We start from the raw sequence: 26,541 nt of genomic DNA on the forward strand, positions 1-26,541 counted from the left end.
TTGAAGTATCAGTTTTCAGTTATCATTATTAAAGATCCTGGTGGGATTGGGAATTTTATTGCAGGTTGTAAGGATACTGGAGAGGAATATTGTCTTCAATCCGTTAATGACCTTATTATTGCTTAATCAAAAGGGTAAAATTAAAGAAGCGTTAATAATGATTACTATATTTATATGTTATTGTGTTGATTACCAATAACATTTCTAATGATGGTATAGTAATAATTAATACATTAGTGAAGCTGTCTTTTTTGATATTTTGCTTTAGAGATATTCATAGAGTTAATAAAATATTTAACGTTATCATATTATTGTTTATTGCTACAATTTCAAATACTTATGTTATAAAATAATTTCAGTTTTTATATCTGCAGAAGAACTAGTTCATACGTCAAAATTGTTGCCATTATCTGAAACAATGTAACTATAATTATTATTCTTTATTAAAATTTGTGAAGAAGTTTTAAAATCTATGCTTTCCTCAAAGTTCGACTTCAAATTTGACTCTCTTAATGATATAGCTTCGTAGACTATAATCACTTACTATAAAATAGTCTCGTTCATTTCGTCCAAAATTCTAAATATCTCACTGTCTCTTCCACAAATTTGCACCGCAATGAGAATGACGACATTTTTTTTTAATTAATTGATAGATTCTAATGTTAATTTTTGTGTCCCGTTATTATTTAAAGAAATTAATAAATAAAATTACTGACAGTAAAATGTCCTATAACCAGATATCAATATCCATAACTACGTATATCATTTTGTCGTTGGCATGGCAGCCCCACATGTTAATTATGCAGTTATTACTAGAATGCTTTGTTCTAATAATTATTAGTATACTAACAAGTTTAAAGAAAACAATAAAGAAATCATTTGATCAACAGATAATCGTATACATACTTGAAAAAGAATTATATAGTGTAATAAATAAATTGTTGATGACAAGTTTTAAGAAGGACATGTTCGAATTATTTGATTGTGATTCGCATACACAGAAGCTTGTTGACTTTAAAAGGACATGACGTCGTCGCTTTCAACATGGTAAAATATTCTATAGAAAATTAGTTTACATAACGGTAAATTCTATTAAAAAACGTAACATACCGTCAATATCGTCCCTCTAGTAATATCAAACAGATTCAGTCCACTTAAACATATTTTGTTGCGGTAAATTTGAGTCATTAGCCGCTGCATCTGTAAAATTATAGTTGAAAAGTATAAACATCCATTCAAAACTTTTGAGCGAGGAACATGGAAGATTTAAAAAAAATAGTACTGATCAAAAAATATATTTTCTTAGCAGCGTATCTTCGCGCTTTCACGTAGAGTACGGTTATTTGACCAGGCTCCAAAAAGTTCATAATGAAAACGAAATCAAATTATAATACTGAGAATTTCATAAATAAGTACCTAGTTATATTAAATAGCTTACTTCCACAGTATATGCTTTGGAGGAAACAGTGTAAAGAGCATTCAAAGGTTTGCGACTTGTTTCATGAAGCTCGGCAGCTAAAAACCACACCAGTGATAGTTTTAATACGGAGAATATAAAATAATAGACACAAAATGCGACGGATTCCTTGTCAAATCTGTAATATAAACCATATAGTTAATTATTTATATAAATACTTAACCGTGAAAGTCATTAATATAGTCACATTAATACCGTGAAACTTCTTTATAATAATATAGGAATTTGAGCATAGTCTGAAATATAGAAAACCTTTTTTGGATTTTATCGCGGATTTTTATGATTATAAATTTCTCCAGTCAGTCAGAAATACACCTACGCACACGCCATTACCGCATTAAACTACAAAATGATCAAACATTCCGAAAACTAAAATAATATTAGTTATTACCGGATGATTTTTTTGAGAATAATAAAATCAGGGTATTTTCAGGTGAAAATATTCGTTATTAAGGCGATACCTCAAGGTCCATTTTCATACATTTTGTTTCACCTTTAATCTGGGTAACTAAATTTAAATTCACGTCTAGTTAGTGATTAGTTCTCGTAGTTCAAAGAAAAACGTAAAAATAATTAATAATCATGGATATTCCTGCCTTTAAAATTTCCTCATATTAAATTTTAAAGGCCGAAATATCCATGATTATTAATTATTTTTACGTTTTTCTTTCAACTGCGAGAACTAATCACTAACTAGACGTGAATTTAAATTCTTTACTTGCCAATACTTGTTTAGTAACCCAGATTAAAGGTGAAACAAAATGTATGAAAATGGACCTTGAGGTATCGCCTTAATAGATGATTTTTGGCACAATGTTAGCAAAGGTGAAAACGAGTACGTCGTTTCATTTAATAACGCAATATCAAAATGACCCTATATATTATTTAAAAACTAGATAAACATAAAAAATCAAAAAAATAAATTATGTAAGTACCTGTGGCTTTCAAAACATTTGTTAAAGTAAAAGTTGTCCAGAGTTAGTTTGCTGTAAAAATAATAATATTACCTTCATAAGAGACAAGTATAAAAAATATTATATGATATAGAATACAATTTTGTTGAAAAAATGTAGGCTTGCTCTGAAACCAAAACTTTTACGCAAGCGAAGCTGCGAACAAAAGTTAGTACGTGTACAAATCCTCAGCAAAACTACATGCTTGATTGCATCTAAGCCAGATAATCTGAGATATAATCTCTAAGCGAATGATTATTTCTCTTATAGTAAATTATAATATTAATCAAGAAATCCATTAAACTTACTTCAACGTGTAGTAAGTCTGGAAGCTTATGAAAAATAGATCGCTCCAGAAGGTTGTAAATACAAATGGGTGTATATAGTCATTTACAACACAGGCCAAACGTGTTAATCTAGCGTAGTACATCTGGAGCTCCATCCAGGAAGGTTTACTGTGACGTGACTGAAAAAATGGCAAATGGGCGATATTTTTTGTTGTGTTCTAAAGGCATATAGAAGATTAAAAAAAAATTAAGATGCGCTAAAAATCAGTGTATCTTACTGAAGCCATATTTTATTGGAACGAAATTACACCCGGATAGCGACCACTGTACACAATGTGTAAAATCAGCCATGGCCACTATATAAGCCATTTATACATAAATGATTTTTTTTTTATTCTTTATTTAAGGAGCTTGGTCGTTATTTCACAACTATGTCGCTCCGTACGTCCACTTTTATCCATGCCTACTTATTTCGAATTTATATATTCGGTTTCAAATAGGCCGGCAAAATTGTGTCCACTTACGAGGGATGAAAATGTCTCGCCAGTCAACGGTATATATGTTATGTCAATATTGACCCCACTCCGTTTGCCATCAGGTGCAGTAGGATAACTTTTGCCAAGCCCATTTAAAAAAAATGCTCGTTATGGTTAGATTAGAGGTTTGCCTAATATTGTAAGCATCACGCCTACTCCTGTAGTAGCAACGTTAGCAAGTAAATAATTCAAGTTAAAAACCCTGTCCTTTCAAAACACAGAAGTAGCAAGCAAAAGTTAGTGTTTAATAAAATAACAAATTCTTAAAACTCATCCAGCCGCCAAAGCTTCAGTATTGTTCACAACATAGTTAGCTTTTACGGCATTTTAACGATATAAAATACACTTGCTAATCTTACATTGTTTAGTTTATGATGCGTCCTATCTTTCAGTTCGAAATAACTTCGGTCATTCACAAAATTTCTCTTCTATATTTTAGTATAGTTACATTGTTGACAGGCCTGTACTGCCATGTTAAGCTCAAAAGCGGTATCTCAAAAAAAACAAAATCTTGATTTTGTATCGTCAGATAGCTGAAAGAAATACCCATCCAATGACCTTACTTAAATACCGGTATCTTGTTTAGAACTTGTTAAAAAAACCCTAAAAAGTTTTCTCTATCTCAGTTTTACCTTAAAATCTATAAAACTATATTTACAAAACTTCGATTATCTCGAAATAAGATTTCCCTGACACCGCTTTTGCACTTAGCAGCACAGTGTAATTTGACCTATCAATTTTATTTAGTGAAACAGCAAAATAAGCAGTTTTTTTACTGAGTCTTCTTGAGATCACGGTACTCGTCAAACTTACTTTGTGTTGCCGTTGAAAGAATATTCTGTTGAAGGTTTGAAACCTGTTTCTCAGATACATACTCGTTATGGCGACCAGGATGGTAATGAAGTTCGATATAAATGAAGCTTGTGCTTGAAATACCTGCGACAGGAAGGGATTTTAGTGTTTTTCATATTATCTAATTGCTATTGAAATTAATTACTTATACTACTGATAGTTTTCATAAATCTATAAGTTATATGTAAAAATGGAAGTCTAAATAAGTTTTAATAAAGAAATTCTATAAATAAATCAAATCCTACTTTTTAAATAAATGCTTAATTAACTAGTATAATTAGGATGAATTCCCTAAAACGACACGGGTGCAAGCAAAACCTCATCGTATATAAAATCATCCTTGCTTTCCGGAAAGGGTGTGCAAATTGTATTGTCTTATAACTAGCGGAGTATTTAATCACCACAATCGACTAACACGACAGTCAAAGATATAAGATCTGCCTATATTCCAAAACACACGCCACGTTCGTAGTGTTTAATTTATTCCATGCAATCGAATCTTTATTGTGCGATTTTTTGTACATTGGCTGGTAACATTATAATTTAGTTCTACTAAAATCGACCCTATTGGGCGTACACGTTTATTTTACATACACAAAGTTACAAAGGTATTACATACATAGATATAAAATAGTTTGCTTCTATACAAGATTTACTATACCTACATTAAAATTTTACTCCATTAGTGCTGTAATAAAATGTTATAATAATGGAAATTGACTGTCATATTATTTTCATGCCGTGGATCAAGTAAAACGTTTAAGCTGTGAATGGTCACAACCTCGGAAAATGAAATCATTGAAATATTTTGCAATTAAAAATGTAAATAGCACTTTTAATTGGTATAAAGTAACAATGAAGTTAATATGATTAAAGTCATCAAGTGCTTTAACAGTATTATTATCAATCAGTTTATAGCCTTTCACCAACAATAAGAAAATATAAAAAAATACCTGCAGAATAAGTCCGCTGAAATAACTAAACCGAATTTGATCATATAACCAAGAGTAATTAACTAATAGATACGACTTTATGTATGAATCGGCATCATCCGGTTGGAGATAACATATCAACGTCATTTTGGCTAAGAACATTAAGTATAGCCAATGACACACTGAAACAAATTAAATAATATATAACATTAAATGACACACATATTCCTGAGCTCCTATTATGCTACAAATCTTGGGCAGTTCGAAAACCGTCACAAATGTTTGTGGGTCACACAGGTTAGTTCAGTGTGGGAGTCAAACCCACTGCCATTTTGAAAAACCAACCGCTATGAATTATCGTCTTCGTTAATTATAGTTTGCTATAACGAGGGCGGCAAACATCGTGAGGAAACCAGAACACCTGAGAAGTTCTCCATTAAAATTTCGAAGGCACGTGAAGTCAGCCAACTCACACTAGGCCAGCGTGGTGGAATAAAGCTTAAAGACATCTTATTAGAGGACTGAGGAGGCCTGTGCCCGGCACTGGGACAGTATATAATACAGGGCGGATATTATTATTAATTATCTTATAACCGCTGTGAGGCAGGAGGGCTTCATCAAAGTTATAATAATTTCAGTTTTGTATCGTAGTTATTACCAACGTACTCTGGGCACGCACTTTCTCTACAACTCAAAGAGTTGAGACCAAGCAATAATGAACACTAATAACAATAAATATTCCACTACGCAACTCTAGTGGGAATTACGGATATGTAAGTTTACTCACGATGATCCTTGATTAAATGTATGCCATGGGGTTACTAAGATTAATGAGTATAATATTATTCTTCATAAAAAATCCAAGGAATAACATGGTAATAAGAACCGATATGCCGTGTGTAACGTCACTTGCAAAAGGTAGACTTTCGAGCTGATAGGTCAACACCAGGTGACCATACCAATACAATATAACTACCAGGTCATGCTAACTTCAATACGCAAGAAAACACACACTGATAGGGTTTGGTAAGTAGGAGGAACAAAAGACTTCCTGTTAACTGCGACAATGAAGGTGCCATTGTGATGATATACTAACTTTGAACCAGCATTGTTGATATTAACTGTGCGTAATTGATTTTTTGGTCAATTACTTATTAAAATAATCCTTAGAAAATTTGAATAAGTAAGGTTGTCCATAAATTCTAAATAAGATCATACCTGCCCAGCAAAGTTGTATGGCAAACATTGTCAAATTAGCGACAAAAACCGCCTTCCGTGGTTTGTTCACAGGTGGTAATTTTCTCTCAATTGCTTCTACTTCTGTTATCATAGTTCTCCATTTTATGCATAATCGTAATGTGATAATACTCTCAATAATGAAAGTTCCCATATATTTGCAAACAACTGCAAGAAAATAATATGAATGATTTGATCTTATGGTTGACAGGTTTACAAAACATTAACTCTCTATAACTTACATAACTTTTGTATTGAAATTCCGCCTCGAATGAGGTCAACAAGAAGATACGAAAACAATAAAACTTGTAATAATAAACGTGGTACGTAGATAAGGGAATAAAACGATTTCCAGGTATATCTGAAACAATTTGAAAATCAATAAAGCAATAATCTAGTGACATTCTTTACTTTCTTTAGTCTAGATGTGGATGATTTCCTAGTAAAGGAACAAGTAGCATTATAATATGATCTATTTCCTGATATGAACACAAAGCAAAAATACCTTATAAACAATTTTTGTCTTGTAGGTACCGATGTATACAAGAAAGAAGAATAGGGGAGAAGGAGTCATCATTTGTGGTATTTTTATCGCTTAGTGTATAAAATAAAAATTAACGACCCGCAAGTCATCCTGCCGGTGTACCAATAAAGCACAAGAAAACCATTTTGTACTTACCTAGTTAATTTACTGGAATGGTTCGTAAGCCCACTTATTGGTAATACACCGGCAAATCTGCTAGTTAGCAATGTTAGCCTTATTGTTTTGTAGAAGCCGCCATTCAAAAGCCGTTTTTCCCGAAGGACCGAATTCGAAGACCATGCCATTTCAGGAGACATGACTGAGTGTCATGTTATCACGTCAACTTTTGTTTTTGTTTTGGAAATAGATTAAATTATGTAGATGCGACAGATTTCATTAATACATTTCGTGTATATCTATAATTCGGTTCCCAATGCTTTGACGTTGGTAATCCGTTTGTCATTATAATTTAGACTAAAGGTAATGTAAAATCTATAGTGGTATTAAAGCAGGCATTTAATTTTGGCCAGATAATAATATTTGTTGGATATATTTTTAAGAGATACGAAAAACGTTCAAGTTTTTTTAAGAGTAATAAATTTTTACGTTTTCAGTTTGTTAAGAAAATGGGTGATTTCGCAAGGATAGCTCCTTGCTACATCTACGTTGGAATTAAGGCACATTTACCAAATTTCCTAAAATATTTATACAGATTTTAACACTATTGGTCAGAGTTAGATATAGCTTACGAATTCAAGTGTTAATGTCCATTCTATTACATATTTTAAGTACTCTATGATCCTACGCTATGAAGACATCAAATTCGTTTACCATCTGGCATGGTGCGTAAGCACACGTCAAAACGGGAAACAGGTCGTGACAACTTGATCGATGTGATGTTTGTTACCATCAAAAATGTCTATCCTTATAGTTTCAAGTCAATGTTTATTTGTGTCTTGTCAGAAATCAGGACACGATTTTACTTAGCTGGAAGCTATCTTAATCATTATAGTTAATTAAATAAAGACCAAAGTAGCGTATACAAATAACCCTATACATGCTTACAAGTCTTGTTTATTTTTACTTACGAAGTACTTTAAATAATGACTTTAATAAGTATGGAATCCGCACGCGTAGGACATTGTGCATCTTATTTTATTCTTGTCTTATGTTACTAATAATATAAATCCGCAAGTTGGTAAAAATGTTTGAATGTTTGTCAGAAGTAAAGGCAGAAACAGCTTTATTTTCTTATTTTTTTTTATTGCTTTGAATGAAGAGACGAGCTTGCCGTTCGCCTGATAGTAAGTGGCCGCCTATAAAAAGTAGAAACACCATCCAACACCTTGAATTAAAAAGTATTGTTTGGTATTCCATCGCACTCGCCATCCTGAGACATGAGATGTTAAGTGTAATTATGTCCAGTAGTTATACTGGCTACAACGTCCTTCAAACTGGAACGCAACAGTGACTACACACTGCTGCTTGGCGGCAGAAATAAATATTGATATTGGTGAAATTTGGCACACGGATAGACCATGTCCTGGATGAATCCATAGAATACTTTTTATCTCGTTTATTTGCTCTGTGGGAAATAATTCAATTTTTAATCTCATCAAATATGTAGCGTGGATGTCGTATGGATGACGCAACGGGTCCCTACAGTGATTTGGGAACTTTTATAATGGTAAGGTTTTTGCACGGGCGAAATCGCGAGCATTACCTAGTACATAATACGATCATTACACCGAACAGAATTAATTAAAAACAACTAAACTAAAACCAATGTTTTAGAAACAATTATGTTAATATAGATATCACCGGATTATATAGAAGCAAATGTTTTGAAGCGTCTAAACCAGATTCCTTAAATATTTTTTCCGTGATCAATGGCTGGTAAAATATTTTCCTAATAATTTAGAGTGACTTGTGTAAATATTGATTAATGAATGTTAATTTACATGCTCTTGTTTTTCAATAGCGCTGTTTTGTTAAGTAATTAGCGCACGATATTTAAAATTATTATAGAAAAATACCAGTTCACGTGATGTTAAATAAACTCACTTCCCAGAAATAACCAACATTGCAGAAGAACATCATAGAAAGGGAACGAAATAATTTATTTGAACTAGTAAAATGTTCAACATTATTTAGATTCTGTCAATATTAACTCTACCAATAGTTCGGAAAGCTGTTTTCACCACAGAAGGAGGGGTAGGAAATTATAATGTTGCTCTTTTCAAAATCTGTTTAAGTTATAAACTACAATGCGTGATACAGAGAAAAGAGAATACAATTAGTTTTATTTCATTATCGTTTAGAGCAGCTCATTCATTCATTTTTGAATTTCCATACGAGTGCACATCCCTCTCAGGAATCATTAGATAATTAAATCCGTAATTCTCCAATATATATCCGTAATACTTAGATATAGTAAGCGAAATGGGCAGAACTATCCACTCAAGCAGCATCTGTTCACGAGAATGACGCATGTGCATCGGCTTCCTCAATCAATTTGCAGAGAAGTGGTTAAGTATGACATACCCAAATGTCATACAAAAAATGACCAAGTTAACAGTACACCTTTATTTTCTACGCGACAAAAGCATTACCCCAGTCAAATTCATTTATGCTGTTAACAAAACTACTTTTTGAAAATGCAAATATATCTTATTTCCCGAAATCTTAACAATACCAATTGACTGCATGTCGTGTTCGGCAAGTGTGAAATTTCTCAAATATTTCTATATTGGCAACGAGAATTTGTTTGCGTCGAACACGAAAAATGTTTTCGTTTTTGTAAGTCGTGATACAGTTTGAATGTAAACGACGTGAATTTTGTTCGCTGAATACGGATCTTTAGAATCCTTATATAAAAAATATAAAGGAATGTTTTGTAAAGTTAGTACTAATATTATTAAAATTGGTTTGTTAGATATCGTTGGGAATAGTATAATATCGTATAACTAGCATTGTAGCACTTGTGATTTCCATTTTTATAACAGAATGGCAAATTAATTTCTAGCAATACAAGCGAACTTTCGGCCTAACAACTAACTAGGGAAGGCACTGGGAGGATAAAATTTGAATGGTGGGAGGAAGTTAGGGGGTGGAAGTGTTCATGGTCCATTTCAGCCTCAATGTGTTGATGGAATAAAGAGTAACAATGCGTTGTAAGCGACAGCTTTCGACAAATTTCCTTCATGCATTGCTATTTGTACTTATAGAAGGTACATATAAATAGCTGTATGCTCAATCATAGGATTGAGGACTATTGAATATTCGTTACTATTGACTAAATTAAATCAGCAGTTTAGTACTGTTCCCATTGTTGCCACAATAGTAATAGGTAAGTTTATTTAAGTTATTATTGTAGGTTTCCATTATGTTCCATTAACTTTAATATTTTCTATGGTAATTAAATACTTTATTGTAGCAACAATAAATCTTTCAACCTTTCTTTATTTTAAATGATCTAGGAAAGTCAAATCAAGAAATTTAAGCAGTCGAAGCCCTTGGAAGGTGCTAGTGCCAGACGAATGAGGTTCAATGTCATAAAGGTACTCGTTCAAGTTATACAATGAAATGTCAATAGAACTAGTTCTTTCAACAAAAACAAATCGATAAGTGAGTCAAATATATAATAAATCCTTTATTTCAAGATATAAGGATTTTTGTAAGTGGAAATAACATTTTGGATTGCTAGGAGAATTTTTTGTAACAAATTTTGGTACTTCGGCTAGAACATTAGAAAATTTGTTTCTAAAACTATATTGTTAAATGTATTTGATCTTTACTATTTTTTCCTCACGGCTTCGCCCGCGTGAATGTCCTTTTTGTTTATTAATTATAATTTTAAATGAATAGCTGCCCTCGAAAATGCCTCCTTCCGTGGATGTCGTTTGCTTATATTTTTTTTTGCTATTTTGGGTTATGTGCGACTGGAAACATATACGATCTAACAGATTACCACCATTGTTAATAAAAAGATGAATTTTATTTAAAAAACTAAAGTGTATACGCATAAGCAACATCAAATAGGCAACACGCAACCGTTAAGTCCGACTCAAGCGACAGGTGAAGGTTTCAGTGCGTCGACACTACAATCAATTATTCATTATTTTTATAACGTATCTACATCATTTAAATGAGCCAATAGTATATCTAGCTAATGCAGTAAACAGCAATGTAGAAGTCGCATTTAAGAAAAATTACTCACTTTATTTTATGCGCCTAAGCAATGGATACTCCTCATGTTATTTTACCGTGGACTTTAGTTGCCAGATGCTTTAAGACGTTTTGCAGTATAGGTACAGTTTTATATTTATACAACAGGTGTTGGCAACGCTTCTGGAGTATTTAATTATTAAATCATACGTAGAAATATTCATTTTATTCCGACCTACGAGTTCCAAGTCAAGGATATTGATTCATAGAGAACTTAAATTTGATCTCGATTACTACGAACTTAACTATACGACGTATATAAAAATGTATCGCACTTAAATGGTCGTTGGTTGGTAATGAATGTACGTCATGTAATGGGGTCATGGTTTTGCTGTAGTTTTGCCTTTGGTTCCCCTAGGGTGGTGCGATCACCAGTTTGACGCTCACCAACTGAAGAAAATTGAGTTTGTCCGGTTAGCTAACGCAGATTTGCTTCGGGTCCTCCAGGTTACTTAATATAACACTGCCCTTGATTTAGTATTGGGTTTGGTGCCTAGATTCGTGATATGGTTGTTAAATATTTAGCTATTCTGATTATTTTTGATAGACTATAGATATAATAATATATTGTATCATATCGCAAAATTAATACGTATATAGTATGAGGATGGATGATATTTACGTACGCGACTAAGACTATAACAATTAGCTTGGTTTTATCGAAGTTACAAAATCCAACAAAAAAAAAAAAATTTGCTTTAACTTTTTATAAACATTAAATTAAATCAAAAATAATTCATATATACACTAACTTATCTCTTCCAAAATCTAGTCACTTGTTTCAGTGATGTTAAAGATATACAATTTAATACGTAGTATACGTATTTTATTAATGGCGATTTCGAGCGTGTGGATGTGGGCAATGACAGTAATAAGCAAATAGCTGATCAAATCGTTTAATTGCCACCAAACGGCAGCAGATTGTGAGTTAGCCTACAATTTGCGTATAAACATAGGTTATTGCGTTTAGTTTTTTATTATGATTAAATCTTTTTAGACAAGTATATAAAATATCACGTACACCACCTACATAGGAGTTCTGCTCGAAAATTACTACTCACTTTTCGGGTGACAAATAGTATACCACTTACAAATATGGCGACAGTGAAGAAACATGTGGGTAGGTAAACATTTTATTGACATTATGTATTTATAATTTGGTAAAGTTAACAATGTAAAGATTTTATGAACATAGTGACTACGTTTTATTATTTTAAATTTTATGAAGTAATATATTACTTGGTTTTTTACTTGCTTTAAGGGCTTTTTAATGATTATTAAGATGATATATGTCTCTTAATAATGATAGAATTATATCCCTTTCCTATTCTTTAAAAGAATGTTTATTTATTTTTAAAGCACCGTTACATTATGAAGTGCAATTTCCTCTAAATTGTTTTACTTTCAGTACCATCAAAAGAATTAGAACTTTTGAACTTCAAAGCGTTCTTGCTCGAGAATCCTGAACATTTTGTTGGGTAACTTTATTTACTTTATAATTTTATAATATAGAGTGCCTGTTTATTTTAAAATCTTAATATTATGTCAGCATTATGGTTGCGAATACTTGTCTGATAGAATTGGCATCATGGCTAAGGTAATGAGTATTTTGCATCACATGACACATGGAATATGTTAGACCAATAAATGCAATTATTAATAATAGATTTATTTATTTAAAAAAATACTTAAAACTCTAACTGTCTGAGTTGAGGTTATATGGGAGCATCTGAAGCTGAATTAGGAAGAGGCTGTATTCAGTCTACAGCCATATTTTTTTAGAGTTATGATCTAATACTGTCTAATTTAAGAACTAATTACAATAAAAAAACTCCTCTGTTTGTGTATTGTGTTAACGTACGTGTGTGTGTCAGAGGATTTGTGCAAATATTTATGTGTAGTATAAAACTAAAGAGTTTGTTTGTTTGAACGCGCTAATCTCAGGAACTACCTAACCGATTTTGATTATTTTTCACTAACAGGAAGCTACAGTACTCCTGAGTGCGATAGGCTACTTTTTATCCTGGCAAAATATTTATCCCGGAATAAAAAAAATTACGTGGAGCCGCAGGCAAAAGCTAGTGAAATAATGGATGGCATTCCTATTATAATACTTGCCAAATATTATTGGTCCTTATTATCGTCATGTTGCGAAAATAATTTCAGCTAAAATGTTTTAAGAATGGAACCTGTAGGTACAGTCAGTCACAAACGTAGCAGAAATAAAGAAAAAAAATAAAATTGTTTTTAATCTTTTGTGTCCGTAGCAAATATTGTTTATTCTTCACTAAAATAAATTTTACAGGTTTAATATAGGTACTAAGTCTAATAATATTTCGATTAAAGTGTTTAGAAACGCATGTTTACAATTTGTACAGTATTTTATGTGGTTGGTTGTAAATAGCGATATATTTGTATTAATGTATTTGTTTCTAGTCAGAAAACACAAAGTCAACAAATTAATGTCACCAAAATCTACGCAAAAAACAGTAAGTGACTTTTTATATTTTTTTAATGCACTCTGTCGATACATTTGTGCGGTATCGAGTATAAATGTTAGTCAACGTTTATTCTAGAAGTATCAGACTTAAAGAATACAAATGAGGACGGGAATCAGTTCTTATCCTTCCAAGAAGCTATGAAAATAATGTTGATATACGGACAATGTTTGGGACTTCTTCCTGTTTCCGGAATTTTTGAAAAAGACGTAACAAAGATGCGGTGAGTCAAATTCTATTCATTTATAGCATGCCAAATATGACTAATCTTGATGGTATATAACTATGGAGTAGGTATAATGATGGTCAACAGTATTACACGGTTCAATCTTACTGCGCGTATCGGCTGACCGCGGAATGTAACTCGTAGGAACAAAGCATTCTAGCGGGACTTAAAGATATTTCGAGTAAAGTTCCTGTCAATTCGAATACAAAATAAATAAAGTCAATCAAGTTACATTTTTTTTATTCCTTTGAATGACGAGACGAGCTTGTCTTTCGTCTGATGGTAAGCGGTACGACCTCCTATAAATAGTAGAAGCACCATCCAACACCTTGAATTACAAAGTATTGTTTGATATTCCACTGCGCTCGCGTTCCTGAGACATGAGATGTTAAGTCTTATGGCTTGTAGTTGCACTGGCTATTTAGCGTTAATATAACATTATAATTTCCAGATACCGCTGGTTCACATGGAAAGTTTTTTACAGCTTGGCTATAGGTTTTTTACAAGGGACCGCTGCTATTTTGTGTGTTGAAAATATAATAAACCTAACCTTTACTATCAGAGGACTAGGTAAATTTCTTTAATTTCTTTCTTTTTAATTTTAATAAAACTAATCGCTTTTCATCATCATCATCAGCCACATAAAGTCCACTGCTGAACATAGGCCTACCCCAAAGATTTCCAGACGGACCTGTCGAAACCAGCCCGCATATAATATGTTCCTGCAACCTTTATTAAGGTCGTCTTTACCTTAATCACTTTTAATATTATATAATTTATTTATAAGGCATTTTTGTTTATATTTAATCTATAATAATTATCGTAATCCATAGTTGATGTCTCATCCTCTCCTAGTGACCGTTCTGAGCCGAGGTTCGTAACCCGCTAGTGGGTTGCCTTCAGCATGGTCGCTTAATTTTCAAGGGTTGCGTGAGCTTAAATCGCTTACCCTAAAGTCCGGTGTGTTTGTATAAGCCGGCTTTTGCCAGGCTAACAAAGATATAGACAGGTTAAAAAAATAGACCATAATGAAGAAGGGCTATTCTCTATATGCTCGCCTATTTCGATATATAACTAGATTTCGGATTATATCGCGGTTTTTGTTAATACAATTTTCTTTCGACGTTTTGAAGACTGCTTTCTAGGTCACAGGGCGGGTTGTAAAATATAAAATCCGAAAACTAGTTTCATTTCGATGTCCATCATTTAAGTATATAAGTAATCATAGAACAAATTTGTTAAGGTGTTTAAGGATGTGTTGATTTAATGACAAAATTCTCTCTTTGCAGCGCACATTTTCTTTTACCTCATCACTTGCAGCTGTACGTTCATGTTTCTTCGAGTCGCCGTTAAATGGCCGTCTTTAATGAAAGAACTTTATAATTGCGGTCTTCAGTACTACATTGACCCTAAGACAAAATCGAAGTGTCACTGGGCTTGTTATTTCATACTATTTCTCGCTATATGTAAGTATATTTAATTTGTAATATACTGAACAAGATACAGTTATGATGGCTCTGCTAATTCGGAGTGACCACTATCTCAAAAATCAAGTAGCCTCATTGTTGTTGTTGGCGTGGTTAATCAGATTATTTTAGGCGCCACACAAATGCTGTTAAATTATTGGTTAGAAACCAAGACTTTATGATACGCAGAGTTGTTGCTGAAACAACTGCAATTTGGCAGCGCCTAGTGTATGCTTTCAGGCTAGCAAATTCTTTTCATCTTCCAAAATATTTTTTCTCTTCTTTCATGGTCACCACACCTACTCATAATTGAAACCTGCATACCTGAGAAGTTTTCTATAGCAATTTTGATGGTGTGTGAAGTATACTAAACCACACTAGGCCAGCGTGGCGGACTAAGCCCTAATCCCTTTCAGTAGTAGAGGAGGCCCGCGTCCATCAGTGGGACAGTATATAATTTAGGGCTGATACTATTATACTCATAATTTGTCAGGCAGTAGATGTTGAAATGCGTTGTTCATCATTTCATTTTAACTTTACCTAATTTTATATTTGGTCGAAAACAAAAGTTAAATGGAAGTAGGTTTAAAAATGGATATAATTATATATTTCCTTACCTATACATATATATTTTATAATTATCATTTATCAATCAAATATTATCTAAATTATAACATTATTGTATATTTTAGTGGATTACATTCTATCACACATTGCAAAATACGTTGAAATTATTGACTGCAGTGACAGCGGTACGGATATGTTCAGAAATTCTGTCAGGGTAATGTTTCCATGGGCTTATGCAATGGGCGTCCAGAACTATTTACCGCTCGTCATTCTATTGGAGGTAGGAGAATAAAGATTCTTCTTAATTTTGATACTTTATAAATAGTTATAATAATTGGCAGCTGTACAACAATGGTACAGCTGCTATCTTTCTAAGTTGGAAACCTGTTTGGATCAGCTCAAAATTGTATGCAAACCAGAGCTAGATAGTTTGTCTAAATGCCAGAAGAATTGTATGTGCGCTACTGATTTGAAGAAATGAAGACTGCTTTAATTTTTTTGTGCTTCGGGCAATATGGCTGGGCGCGTAATTCCACCAGTTCAGCTGTCACATCAGTTTTCTGTAAAATAGTGATACAAATCTAACCGAAAGGATAAATTTGTGATAAACACAAAACTGGCTGAACTCAATTGTACTACCCATAAAATATTAGTGACAGCCAAAAAAATTAAGAAAAAAATTAAGGATCAGTACGACCGTTATTAAGCTATAGATCAACAGTCCTAAACATAAAGGCCTATAAAAATAATATCTTATATTTCCAGATATTTGTCACTATGAACACTTTTATTTGGAGCTATGCAGATATATTTATTATTTGTATAAGCATCTACTTGAGCTCTATATTAAATTCGATTATAAAAAAAATTGACTCAGTTTATAAGAATGTGAGTAAATCTTATCTTATTGTATCTATCATTAATATTTTTAACATTATAATTATAAATGTGTGGATATTTTAATGTTTAGATGTTTGGATGTTTGTTAGAAGCAAACGTGATAACTGCCGAAAGCTTTTCAATGAAACAGGCATATACCATGTTCTACATTTACATACATACAACTTTGCATGCTGGTAATTATCTCCTAAGGGGACGAGAAAGTACATATTTGAATTTTAAATCTAATTTATTAATTAGATAACTCTGGATTGCTACAGTTATTTAAAAAAAATAATTGCGAATTATCTTTACACGCGGGCGAATTTGCAACACTTATTCAGTATATATACCTGAATATGTTTAAATCATTTTTGTTATCGGCACCAAACTCCGAGTGAAGAAAGTATTTATTTCAGAATTACCTTCCACCGTCCTTCTGGCGCAGTTTACGCGAAGATTACAATCGAGCTACACAATTGGTCCGATCGTTTGATGACAGCATTAGCGGCGTCGTCTTCATATCCTATGCCAATAATATGTTTTTTATATGCCTCCAACTTTATTATAGTTTGGGGTATTGTGTTTAAGTTTATTCTTTATGATCAATTTATTATGTGTATTACAAGTTACTTTAATTCAAACTTTTTTGTTTCCAGCAATGGTTTGAAAGGAAGACAGAACTATTTCAGGACCGCTTGTCCAAACTATCCAAGTGGGTTTGTATATTCTTATTTGCATTAAGCTGTAGGTACACTTTTATGAAAACTTGTCAGTATAGCCGAAGATCCATATTCCACCTACGGAGGCGAAATCGGCTTTTTTCAATTATAGGCGTTCTAATCGAAGGGCAGCTTGATAGCCAATTGGATAAATATGAGATTTTTTGAGTATTTTACCTGCATGGCTATTAAAGCTATTCTTTCATTGGAACTCCCGTAATTTTAAAAAGACGAATATGCCCCCGTATACACATCAAGGCTCTCTGTTTATATCCTTTATATAAATATTTCATTGTATAGGTAGCATACAATAGCTTTCTTTTACTGGCACTCGACCTTCTCCAATGTTCTTTGAAACAGAATTACATGCATGTGGTACAAAAAGACCTCAAGGGAATTCTCATTCAGGTTTTAATTTGTCATTATTTTTCTGATCCAATACATTTGAGTAAGCTTCAGTCATATGAATGTAATTGTCTGAGCTTTAACTAGATTTATTAGCTCTTCATCTCATGATTCATTAACCGATACCTATGTCTGCGAATGGTACTGTTAAGATGAAAAATAAAGTCGAATGTCCACACCAAATGCACGCCCATGCATGGGGGCACATTTGCCGCGACCCTAGGCGCACAGCTCGTGCGTATGCCTCTTGGTTGCTAAGTTCACAGTGAGGTCTGTCTAAGGGTTCGTGAACATTTCCCTTCCCTTCCTTCCAACCATCCTAAAAACTCCTATTCCTTCCCCTTCTCTTCCTTCCCTCTCTCCCCTCCCTTCTTCCTGCCGGGCCCTAAGAACGTCTAGCTGGAGGCTATCGAATCTCCAGTGATAGCGGTAGGGCCCACCAACTCATCACGGGACTGCCGTGGTTGCTAAGCCGGGGGATCGCTTTTACACCGTTTGCAGGGTACCCCCGGTGATAAACACGGCAGATCCCCAAAAATAATAATAATAATAAAGTCGGATGTACTGTTCATATCAATTATTGAATAGTTAAATGTGCAGGCCGCTCACCTGATGGTATGAGCTAATAACAGTATCAACACAACATCAAACCATATCTACCCGAGGCAACTCCTGTGTGCTTAGTCTTCACGCAGAAAGCACGCCGATGTACGGGGGGACATTTGCCGCGACCCTCAATACACAGTTCAGTGTGTATACCTCTTAGATATCCATACACATTGAGGCAAACATTTTCTGGCCTTCTCCCCTCTGCCTATACTAAAAGTGTTCTTTCTCCTTCCTCAAATATCCCCCCCAACTTTCCTCCAGGCCCCTGCAGTCGCTAAGCCGGGGGATTCCAGTATCCCATTCGCAGATTTCTTCCGGTGTTGACTGCGGAGTCCCATAAACAAAAAAAAAAACACAACCATACATAGAAACTTGGTCAACTTTCACATGTCTTTCCCTGGGTTTCGAACTATCTCTCCGCTCGGTAGTTTTTGAATTCATCGCGTTCAGACAGACGCGGTGGAAATCTTATTTTATAATACCTATGTAAAAATACATAATTAATGATGCTGCGACTATCCTCATGAGAATAGTCTACGACCGTCGATGCCAAGATAAATATTAGCCTAAGTTTACCTTCTAAAATGTCGTTTGGGTCAACGATCCCCAGAAGCCAGACCTATGGAAAAAGTCATCGTCCGCGACTCGCGACATATGGTCGAATGCTTAATTCGGAGATAATATAATAGTGTTGTCGAAATTACATTGTATATAGTGTAAACAACACGAAACCAAGATTAAAATGTATAACATATAAAGTAGAAAAAATCATGATAGTTATAGGTAGGTAGGTATAGATATTTTTGGTGATACTAAAGGATTTAATGCTTATTATGTGTTGAGAACAGTACAATATTATTCGAAACCCCAACTAAAGATTTGTAGTCTGTAGGATATACATGCACTCTACTAGATTAAATAATATGAGACCAATATTTCATGTCTATACATTTTTGGTTTTTAGAATTTCACAGCAGCAGATTAACAAAATTGCATTTTTTTAAATATCTATTTCTCTAATTATTTGATTTGCTATGTCAGACACTAACATTTGCTCGCGGCTCCGCCCGCTCGTAAAGGTTTTGAGGGAAAAAAGTCATAGTACACAGGAGTAATGTAGCCTCCTATTAGTGAAAATATTTTCAAAAACGGTTTAGTAATTATTGAGATTAGCGCGTTTAAACATACAAATTCTTCAGCTTATGTATATTAGTATAGATTTTATTCTCGATCAAACCTTTGTTTACAATTAATTCAAGTTCTTCGTCCTAGACTATATAAATATTTTATTATTCCGATACAATTTTTCTGAACTTACCGAACTATTCAGTTGTCAACAAGCTCAGTAAAATCATATTGTATTTTTTGCCGTCTTGTAGCCGATTACTCGACTCATTCACTTCGGAAAATAGGATTTACAGTGTAGATTGAATATGAACATAGAGAAATTAATTTGTTGAGAGTTTATATATTCTTACCTCACAAATCAAGCACATTCGTCTCGTTATTTTTTTATTAACATTAAGTCCATACTACTACTATTACAAGATCCATCATATGCTAAAATGTATTATATTTTTTTTTAGTACTTTTGTTACTAAATAGTATAATATGTAGTAATATGTTGCAAATTAATCAATGGTTTTTCTTTATTGATATATTTTAAAATGAGTGTCTTCCAAGGGTCCTTTACCTTACTATCTGCGATATATGAGTTTTCTAATTACTATGGGAAGAAGGCCCGTTTTGCAATAAGTTATCATAACATTTTTCCCTTTCAGACCGTTCGGAGGTTACGAAGCTTCAATCTACTTGATATATACTGTTGCATTCATATTTTCAAAATTTCTTGCTGTCTCGCTCATCACCTCTGACGTGCACACTTCTTCGATGAAAGCAGCACCTGCACTGTATAATATAGCTTCATCTATGTATTGTGAAGAGGTTAGTAAGGAGTTCTTCATTTAATTTATCGAAACTATCAATTAAGTAGTTTTATAGTGTTGCACGCCACGACTGCCATTGTGGTCTTAGCTGTGATCTAGCCAAGTAAAGTGATGACAGTTTTTCACAGTATTAGTCTGGAATCGAAAAAATCTTTTGAAATCTTACCTGCTTGTTCTGTATATAATTATTTTACAGATACAAAGGTTCCTCGATCAAGTTCATAGCGATACTGTTGCATTAAGTGGTTTCCAATTCTTTTACGTCACCAGGGAAATAATTTTGTCCGTAAGTATTTTACGCTTATTTGTACTGTAAATGGCTATTTTCCTACTAGAAATTAAATCTATTTTTTTTATTGATAGGAAATTAAAATATTATTTACATTTTGGAAAAATTATAATTAGAAGAATTCATTATAAAATAATTATTATATTTTGCTTTAATTCAGAAAAATGTGAATTTTTTCATAAAATACGTTAAATTTTAATTTAAATTTTAAAATTTTAAAAAGCCGACCGATACTAATAAATGTAAATTTAATTATTCTAATCATATAAAAATAAGCATTTTAATTCCCAAACAACGCTATTACCGATCGCATCATATTTAATAAATACGAAACCAAATAAAATCCAATTTCACATGATTGAGTTCAAAAACTTCCAAAGCATTTTTTAATGCTATCAATAAATGACTAAAGGAATTAACAGTTCATGGATTTCTTCAACCGAATTGATAACTTTGCGTCTGGTGGAAAGTAGACGGCGTCACTGTGTTGCCTAAATTTCCTAGTCAATGGTAATTAATGTTTACTATTTTTAGGTTGTAGGAACGATAGTTACCTACGAGCTGGTGATGTTACAGTTTGGCAGCTAGAGTAACAACTAATTGAAGGACTCCGCTACACTACAAGATTTGATCTAAGTTTTCTCATTAACGTTTCAACTTAACACAATATGTGACTTGAATGTCTACGAGGATTCCAAGATTGGTATAGAGTTTGCGTGAGGACATGATTTTGATAATTTAATACCGTTTATGCATTTGTGGCTATTTTTGTCCTATTCAAATATCGCGTATGCATCAGCTAATGTACTTTTGCACAGAATCTGCTTATCGATATTGACAGGCAATCCTTGTACTTATTTGTTTTCGGAATTGCTAACTTATTAATAATATTAATATAGACTTATTTAACTAAATTATTAAAGATTATGCTTTTTCTAACATACTATCTAATAATGGAAATATGCTGACATTAATTACACCGTTTGTAAAAAAAACACCGAAATTTGAGTGTTAATGTGTTTCAAGATTTGAAATTACACGATTTATCTTTGCTTTGTGTTTTATTTTATTATTTTGAATTTGATCTGAGTTTGACTACATTGAATGGAAATTTAAAAAAAAAAATGTGTTTCGGAAACCACTTTTTACTAGAGAGAAACGGATAAGAAACTTGTTAAAAATATGTGTAAAAATATTATAATATTGCAAAGATTTGAATTTATGTTTCTTGCATCATAAACTCCGATTAATCTTAGATAACTGTATGGTACGAAATCATAAAGAAATATGTACTTTGCATTATTGTTTGTGGATTTACATATTGGTAATTTTTTTTTACTATGTATTTCTTAACTTTGTAGCTTCGGGTCATAACTGGCTACACTCAATATTTTATTTTTGTTTTATCGTGTTACGATTTTTTTCTTCTATTAATTTTCACTTCGTCTCAGGGATCAAATATTAAGTGTGTCGCGTTCCGGGATCAGCCTGTGTATAGCAGGTTATATATATACATACATACATATATATAGGACATCGTGTCGTGCTATCGTTTCACGCCGCGACGTCGCGTAGTATCGTGTATATGACGTGTAAAAGCACTTTAAGTAACTTAAATGATTTATCTCAATTATTTTTTCTCTTTCATCAATAGCTCAAGCATATTATTATTATTTATCTTAATTATTGAATATATACAAGTCTCAGGGGCCGAGTTTTTATCATCATTCACGACAGTTCAAGAAGACCCATGCGGTTTAGTATGCGTGGACCTCCCACCAGAGGATACGGAACCAGTTTGTATGATGTTCAGTAGATACAAGAAGGGCTACCAGTTCTTTGTGAATGAATGTCAAGCGCGGCGAGCAGTTTGCAGGGAGAAGTTGTGTAAGGACTTTATGAAGCTGTATAATTACATATACTTTCTTTATATTAGGATATTCATAATTTAGAATAAACGTCATTCGACCGTAAAGTTGGAACTAACGTGCTAGAATATAAGATATTTAATTAGTTGGGCAGAGAATTATATCCTCCTTAAAAAGTATCTTAAATATTACAATAAAAAGTCTCTTCTTCAGGAAAAACGTGCAAAGACGAGTAAATTATAAAAATAATCGTCAGAAGACACTGGTGAAAATAATAAACCCAATAGCAGATAATTATAACATTCGTTAATTATGAAGTGGTCATATATATAACATTACAGAATAACGTAAATCCTAATCTTAATTAATACTTAACAACACAGCATTATTGATGATTTTTCAAAAAAAGTCGTCAAATGGTATGAAAAAAAAATGGATCTAATTTTCATTGGCCAAGTCTCCCACTTAAATAATCGCTGAGGGTGTTCATATTTGATGACCCTCCGTCATGCTTCGGATTGTTACGAACAGCTAGCGCAATTAATTTTTTAAGCATCTTAAGGTTCTTGAGTGGAACTTTTCATTTTAATAATGTAAGATTTAAGTTAATTAACAGCTGCTCTGGATATTTAAAAAGCATGAATAATTTCATGTAACAACAGAGGCCGACGTACTTTTTTTCTGAACTTTTTTTTTATTTCGACAACGAAAGACATTGAAATTTAGTGTATGTAGCACACGTCCATGATTGTTATTTAAAGACATATTGTCTATTTATCAATTTTTTTTTCTTTTCTAGTATTACATATGGTCCACCCAAGCCGATGTATGAAAACGAATCAATTTTTCATGCCGATAAGTTAATCATGGAAATGGAACTCTAGATTTGATGTTCTACCCACGCATATCCCATGGGCAACAGCGGTTCACCATGTTTTTTAAATTGTCTCGTTTGTTTATCCTTGTGGGAAGCTGTTTTAATTATGATAACCTGTCGCTTGGTGTTTTTTATTTTAAGGTGGCAACAACAGTGTTTCATATTATGACCGTGCTAGGCACTTGATAGGGAAAAATATTCTTTATACTAAGTAAGAGGCTCATCCTAGACACTAGACAGTTCCGACACCGACCAACACCATCGCATGCCATGGACGGACCGTTTACAGTAGTCGGCGAGAATATTTTGCTGGTGCCGTTACGATCCGTGCATGACACGCGACGTTACCAAACTGGGGCCTTATTCTCTATCCCGCACGTTTTTTTGACAGTGCGTAACAAGCATGTAACACAACGCACTTACACTTACACTTTCATACAGAATAAGGGCCCTGGTGCGCGCAGGATACGAAACGGAAAGCTACGATATCAATACTTTCTAGTGGGCATAGAAGTCCGTGTTGTATTTTCTTTCCATGCTTGTTACATCACGACATGGTCAAACAATTTCGTCACAATGTAGTATAATCCGGTTATGTGGGCAGACTCCTTTAAAATGTATACCTAGTTGTATAGGTTCTCGTATTCTGAATTTATAATGGTTTATGTAATTTATCATAGACATGAAACATGCGGGAATGGCTAGGTATGGGATGTTCTATAAATTAGAGCATTTGGGTCCAGTTAGGGGACCAAAAAAATACAACGTCTTAGTAGTTTTAATTTGTTTTGGTCTACAAAGAACTTACCAGGTGAAGTGTTTTAATTTTTCGTGCGAGGATTTATTAAATATGTTAGTTGAATATGACAGCCCGAAAATGAACTTGTCTTTTAAAATCAAACATGAATGATTTTATATGAATTTACACTGATAAACAATTGCTCATTTATTATGCAAAATGTACTCAAAGGGCAATGAATACAGTTTAAAATGCTTTCTTTAATGTTACTAGTTAAAATTTATAATAAAGCGAGTAAGATAAAAGGCCCAGTTTTTGCAGCCGCGCCACGTTTCCTACATCGGCGTTACGAGGCGTCATCTCGGTACGTGCCCAAACAACTCTAATTATAACCTTGGCAATATAACCAGACTAATTAAACAATTTCGTAGTATTTTTATGAAACTTGTTTAAAAACTTTTATTTTTCCTCTAATAATGGCCAGTTTGAAGTTGATATAACTAAGTAGAGAATAATGTAATTTTATATAATCAAAACGTCTTTAAAAAGTTTTTTTTGGAATTTCTTGGCTTATGGTTGTTTGCTTATGTTCGTATTCTTGCGGATATAACAAAGGCGAAAGGTTAAAATTTCAGTTATATTTATTTAATAATATATTATTTCATAAGATTCGCCGAGCTTAATTAGAATTTTATTAATACCAAAGGTCACTGCTCCTTGTTTGAAGAAATACTGTTTTAGCAAATGTCCTTTATTTGTAAGTACATTAAAATTCGGACCCTTTGAAAAACGTTAAAATTTCAAAGGGCCGGCTGGATAAAGGTGGAGTAATAAATGCTATGCATACAAACGCCCTTTTCAAGGGTGATGGTATCACCGAGGCCGTATGGAAGTGAAAAATACAAGAGTATTAAAATTAAAAGGATATTAAATTAACGACTTTAGCTTGACCAGTGTAACTAGATCTATGACATGAATAAGCCCAACCTGGTTCATATCATTTATCGGACACAACATTTATTGTATTAAAAGGTTTTGCTCGCGGCCTCGCTTGCGTAAATGAGTTTTCCGGGAAAGTACCGCTATATATTTTCCCTTAGAAAGTAGCGTATATCCTTTCTAGGGTCTTAAACTATCTCCATAGAAAATTTCACAAAAATCCAGTAGATTTTGAGAAAATTGAACACATACAGACATACAGCTTTTTGGCTCTTTGTTTTATAGTATGTATGGATACGCAAAGAGCTTATAACGTTCTGCATGTCCAGCATAACAATGTTTTACAAATATTGGGATTGTTACGATGTAGTAGTTCATCATCTATGTTTGAAAACGCTCGTGTTGATGGCTTCCACGCCGTGCCTAAGAAATCTGGATTAATTTTATCCAGACTTTGTGGCAGCTCTAACAGTATTATAAACATGATAGAGGGCATCGTGGCTGTCCCTTACAGAAGATCTGAGGATGAGTCATGGGTGCAAATAAATGGTTTTTTGTTCATAATTTACATACTAACTAAACATAGTTTAATTCCTTTTTATTACTAACGCTCCTATGGAAGTCAATTTTGTAATAAATTATGATTTTTAATTTGATTTGATTAAGTCTTATGCGGTCATTTTTATCACGACCATCAAAACACAAAACTCTTTAAACCTATTAAGGCATACTCTCATAATGAATTTCATTTAGGATGCACTTATTGCTGCAATTGTTTGTAGTGAGCTATTAATTGAGGTTAGTATTGTTAATGGACGTATAAAATCTGTCCATGTAAATATGTTGCGTTCCGGGATCAGTCTGTGTATAACCGTATTCAAATAGGCCGGCATAATTGTATCAACTAGTGAAGGGTAATAATATCTCGTCAGTAGACTATCCAGATCCTACTTCATTTACTATCAGGTGTAACGGAATTACTTTACTAAGATCGTATAAAAATAATAAAACTCCCTTTCAGCCGATATGATGTAGCAAAAAAGGGCTATAACAAAATAAATGATGCGTTCTTATCTTTATTCTTGTCTAAATTAAGATATGTAAACATTTTTCATCTATGATGATGACAACACCAACAACACAACGTCATGTATGATCACAACACCTGCGGAAGCACCACACTATTTAATATTATAATACTATTGCCAAAACAGCGTCGAAGTTTGCAAAACTGGTATGAATATTAAATGTATGAAGTATAAGGGTTATTTTACATTGCATTACACAGTAAATGACTACGTTTTTTGCATGGCATAGCGGTTACTAGATCTAATAGGAAAGTCGATGATCAGATGCTTTCATCAGGCAAATATTTTAACTGAGTTTACTATTAGTTTAAATATCTTCAATGACTATGTCCTTCAATTTGCACAACGATCATTCCAAAGGACCTGGAAATTTCTTTGACACCCCTAAAATCAACTAACA

At 33.1% G+C, this 26,541-nt stretch overlaps 2 protein-coding genes across 2 annotated transcripts; one reads left to right on the plus strand and one right to left on the minus strand.

Moving 5' to 3' along the window:
- Positions 1–362: 362 nt before the first annotated feature.
- Positions 363–7,113, minus strand: LOC115442101 (gustatory receptor for sugar taste 64f). Its single transcript, XM_037444817.1, has 10 exons — positions 6,953–7,113; positions 6,516–6,634; positions 6,256–6,441; positions 5,059–5,219; positions 4,067–4,189; positions 2,739–2,896; positions 2,413–2,463; positions 1,439–1,595; positions 1,111–1,200; positions 363–410 (listed from the first exon to the last, which is right to left on the minus strand). Exons 1-10 carry the CDS (start codon positions 7,111–7,113, stop codon positions 363–365), a joined length of 1,254 nt encoding a protein of 417 aa, XP_037300714.1.
- A 5,021-nt stretch (positions 7,114–12,134) lies between these two features.
- On the plus strand, positions 12,135–24,558 carry LOC115442100 (gustatory receptor for sugar taste 64f). The gene is made up of 13 exons (XM_037444818.1): positions 12,135–12,143; positions 13,460–13,512; positions 13,600–13,744; positions 14,199–14,317; positions 15,037–15,213; positions 16,586–16,668; positions 17,079–17,236; positions 17,319–17,378; positions 20,177–20,339; positions 20,538–20,627; positions 21,165–21,954; positions 22,332–22,517; positions 23,298–24,558. The coding sequence occupies exons 3-11, from the start codon at positions 13,662–13,664 to the stop codon at positions 21,216–21,218; spliced, it is 987 nt and encodes a 328-aa protein (XP_037300715.1). The 5' UTR covers positions 12,135–12,143; positions 13,460–13,512; positions 13,600–13,661; the 3' UTR covers positions 21,219–21,954; positions 22,332–22,517; positions 23,298–24,558.
- Positions 24,559–26,541: the final 1,983 nt, after the last annotated feature.

The sequence above is a fragment of the Manduca sexta genome, chromosome 28 (genome assembly GCF_014839805.1).
Source record: "Manduca sexta isolate Smith_Timp_Sample1 chromosome 28, JHU_Msex_v1.0, whole genome shotgun sequence".
Taxonomy (NCBI): domain Eukaryota; kingdom Metazoa; phylum Arthropoda; class Insecta; order Lepidoptera; family Sphingidae; genus Manduca; species Manduca sexta.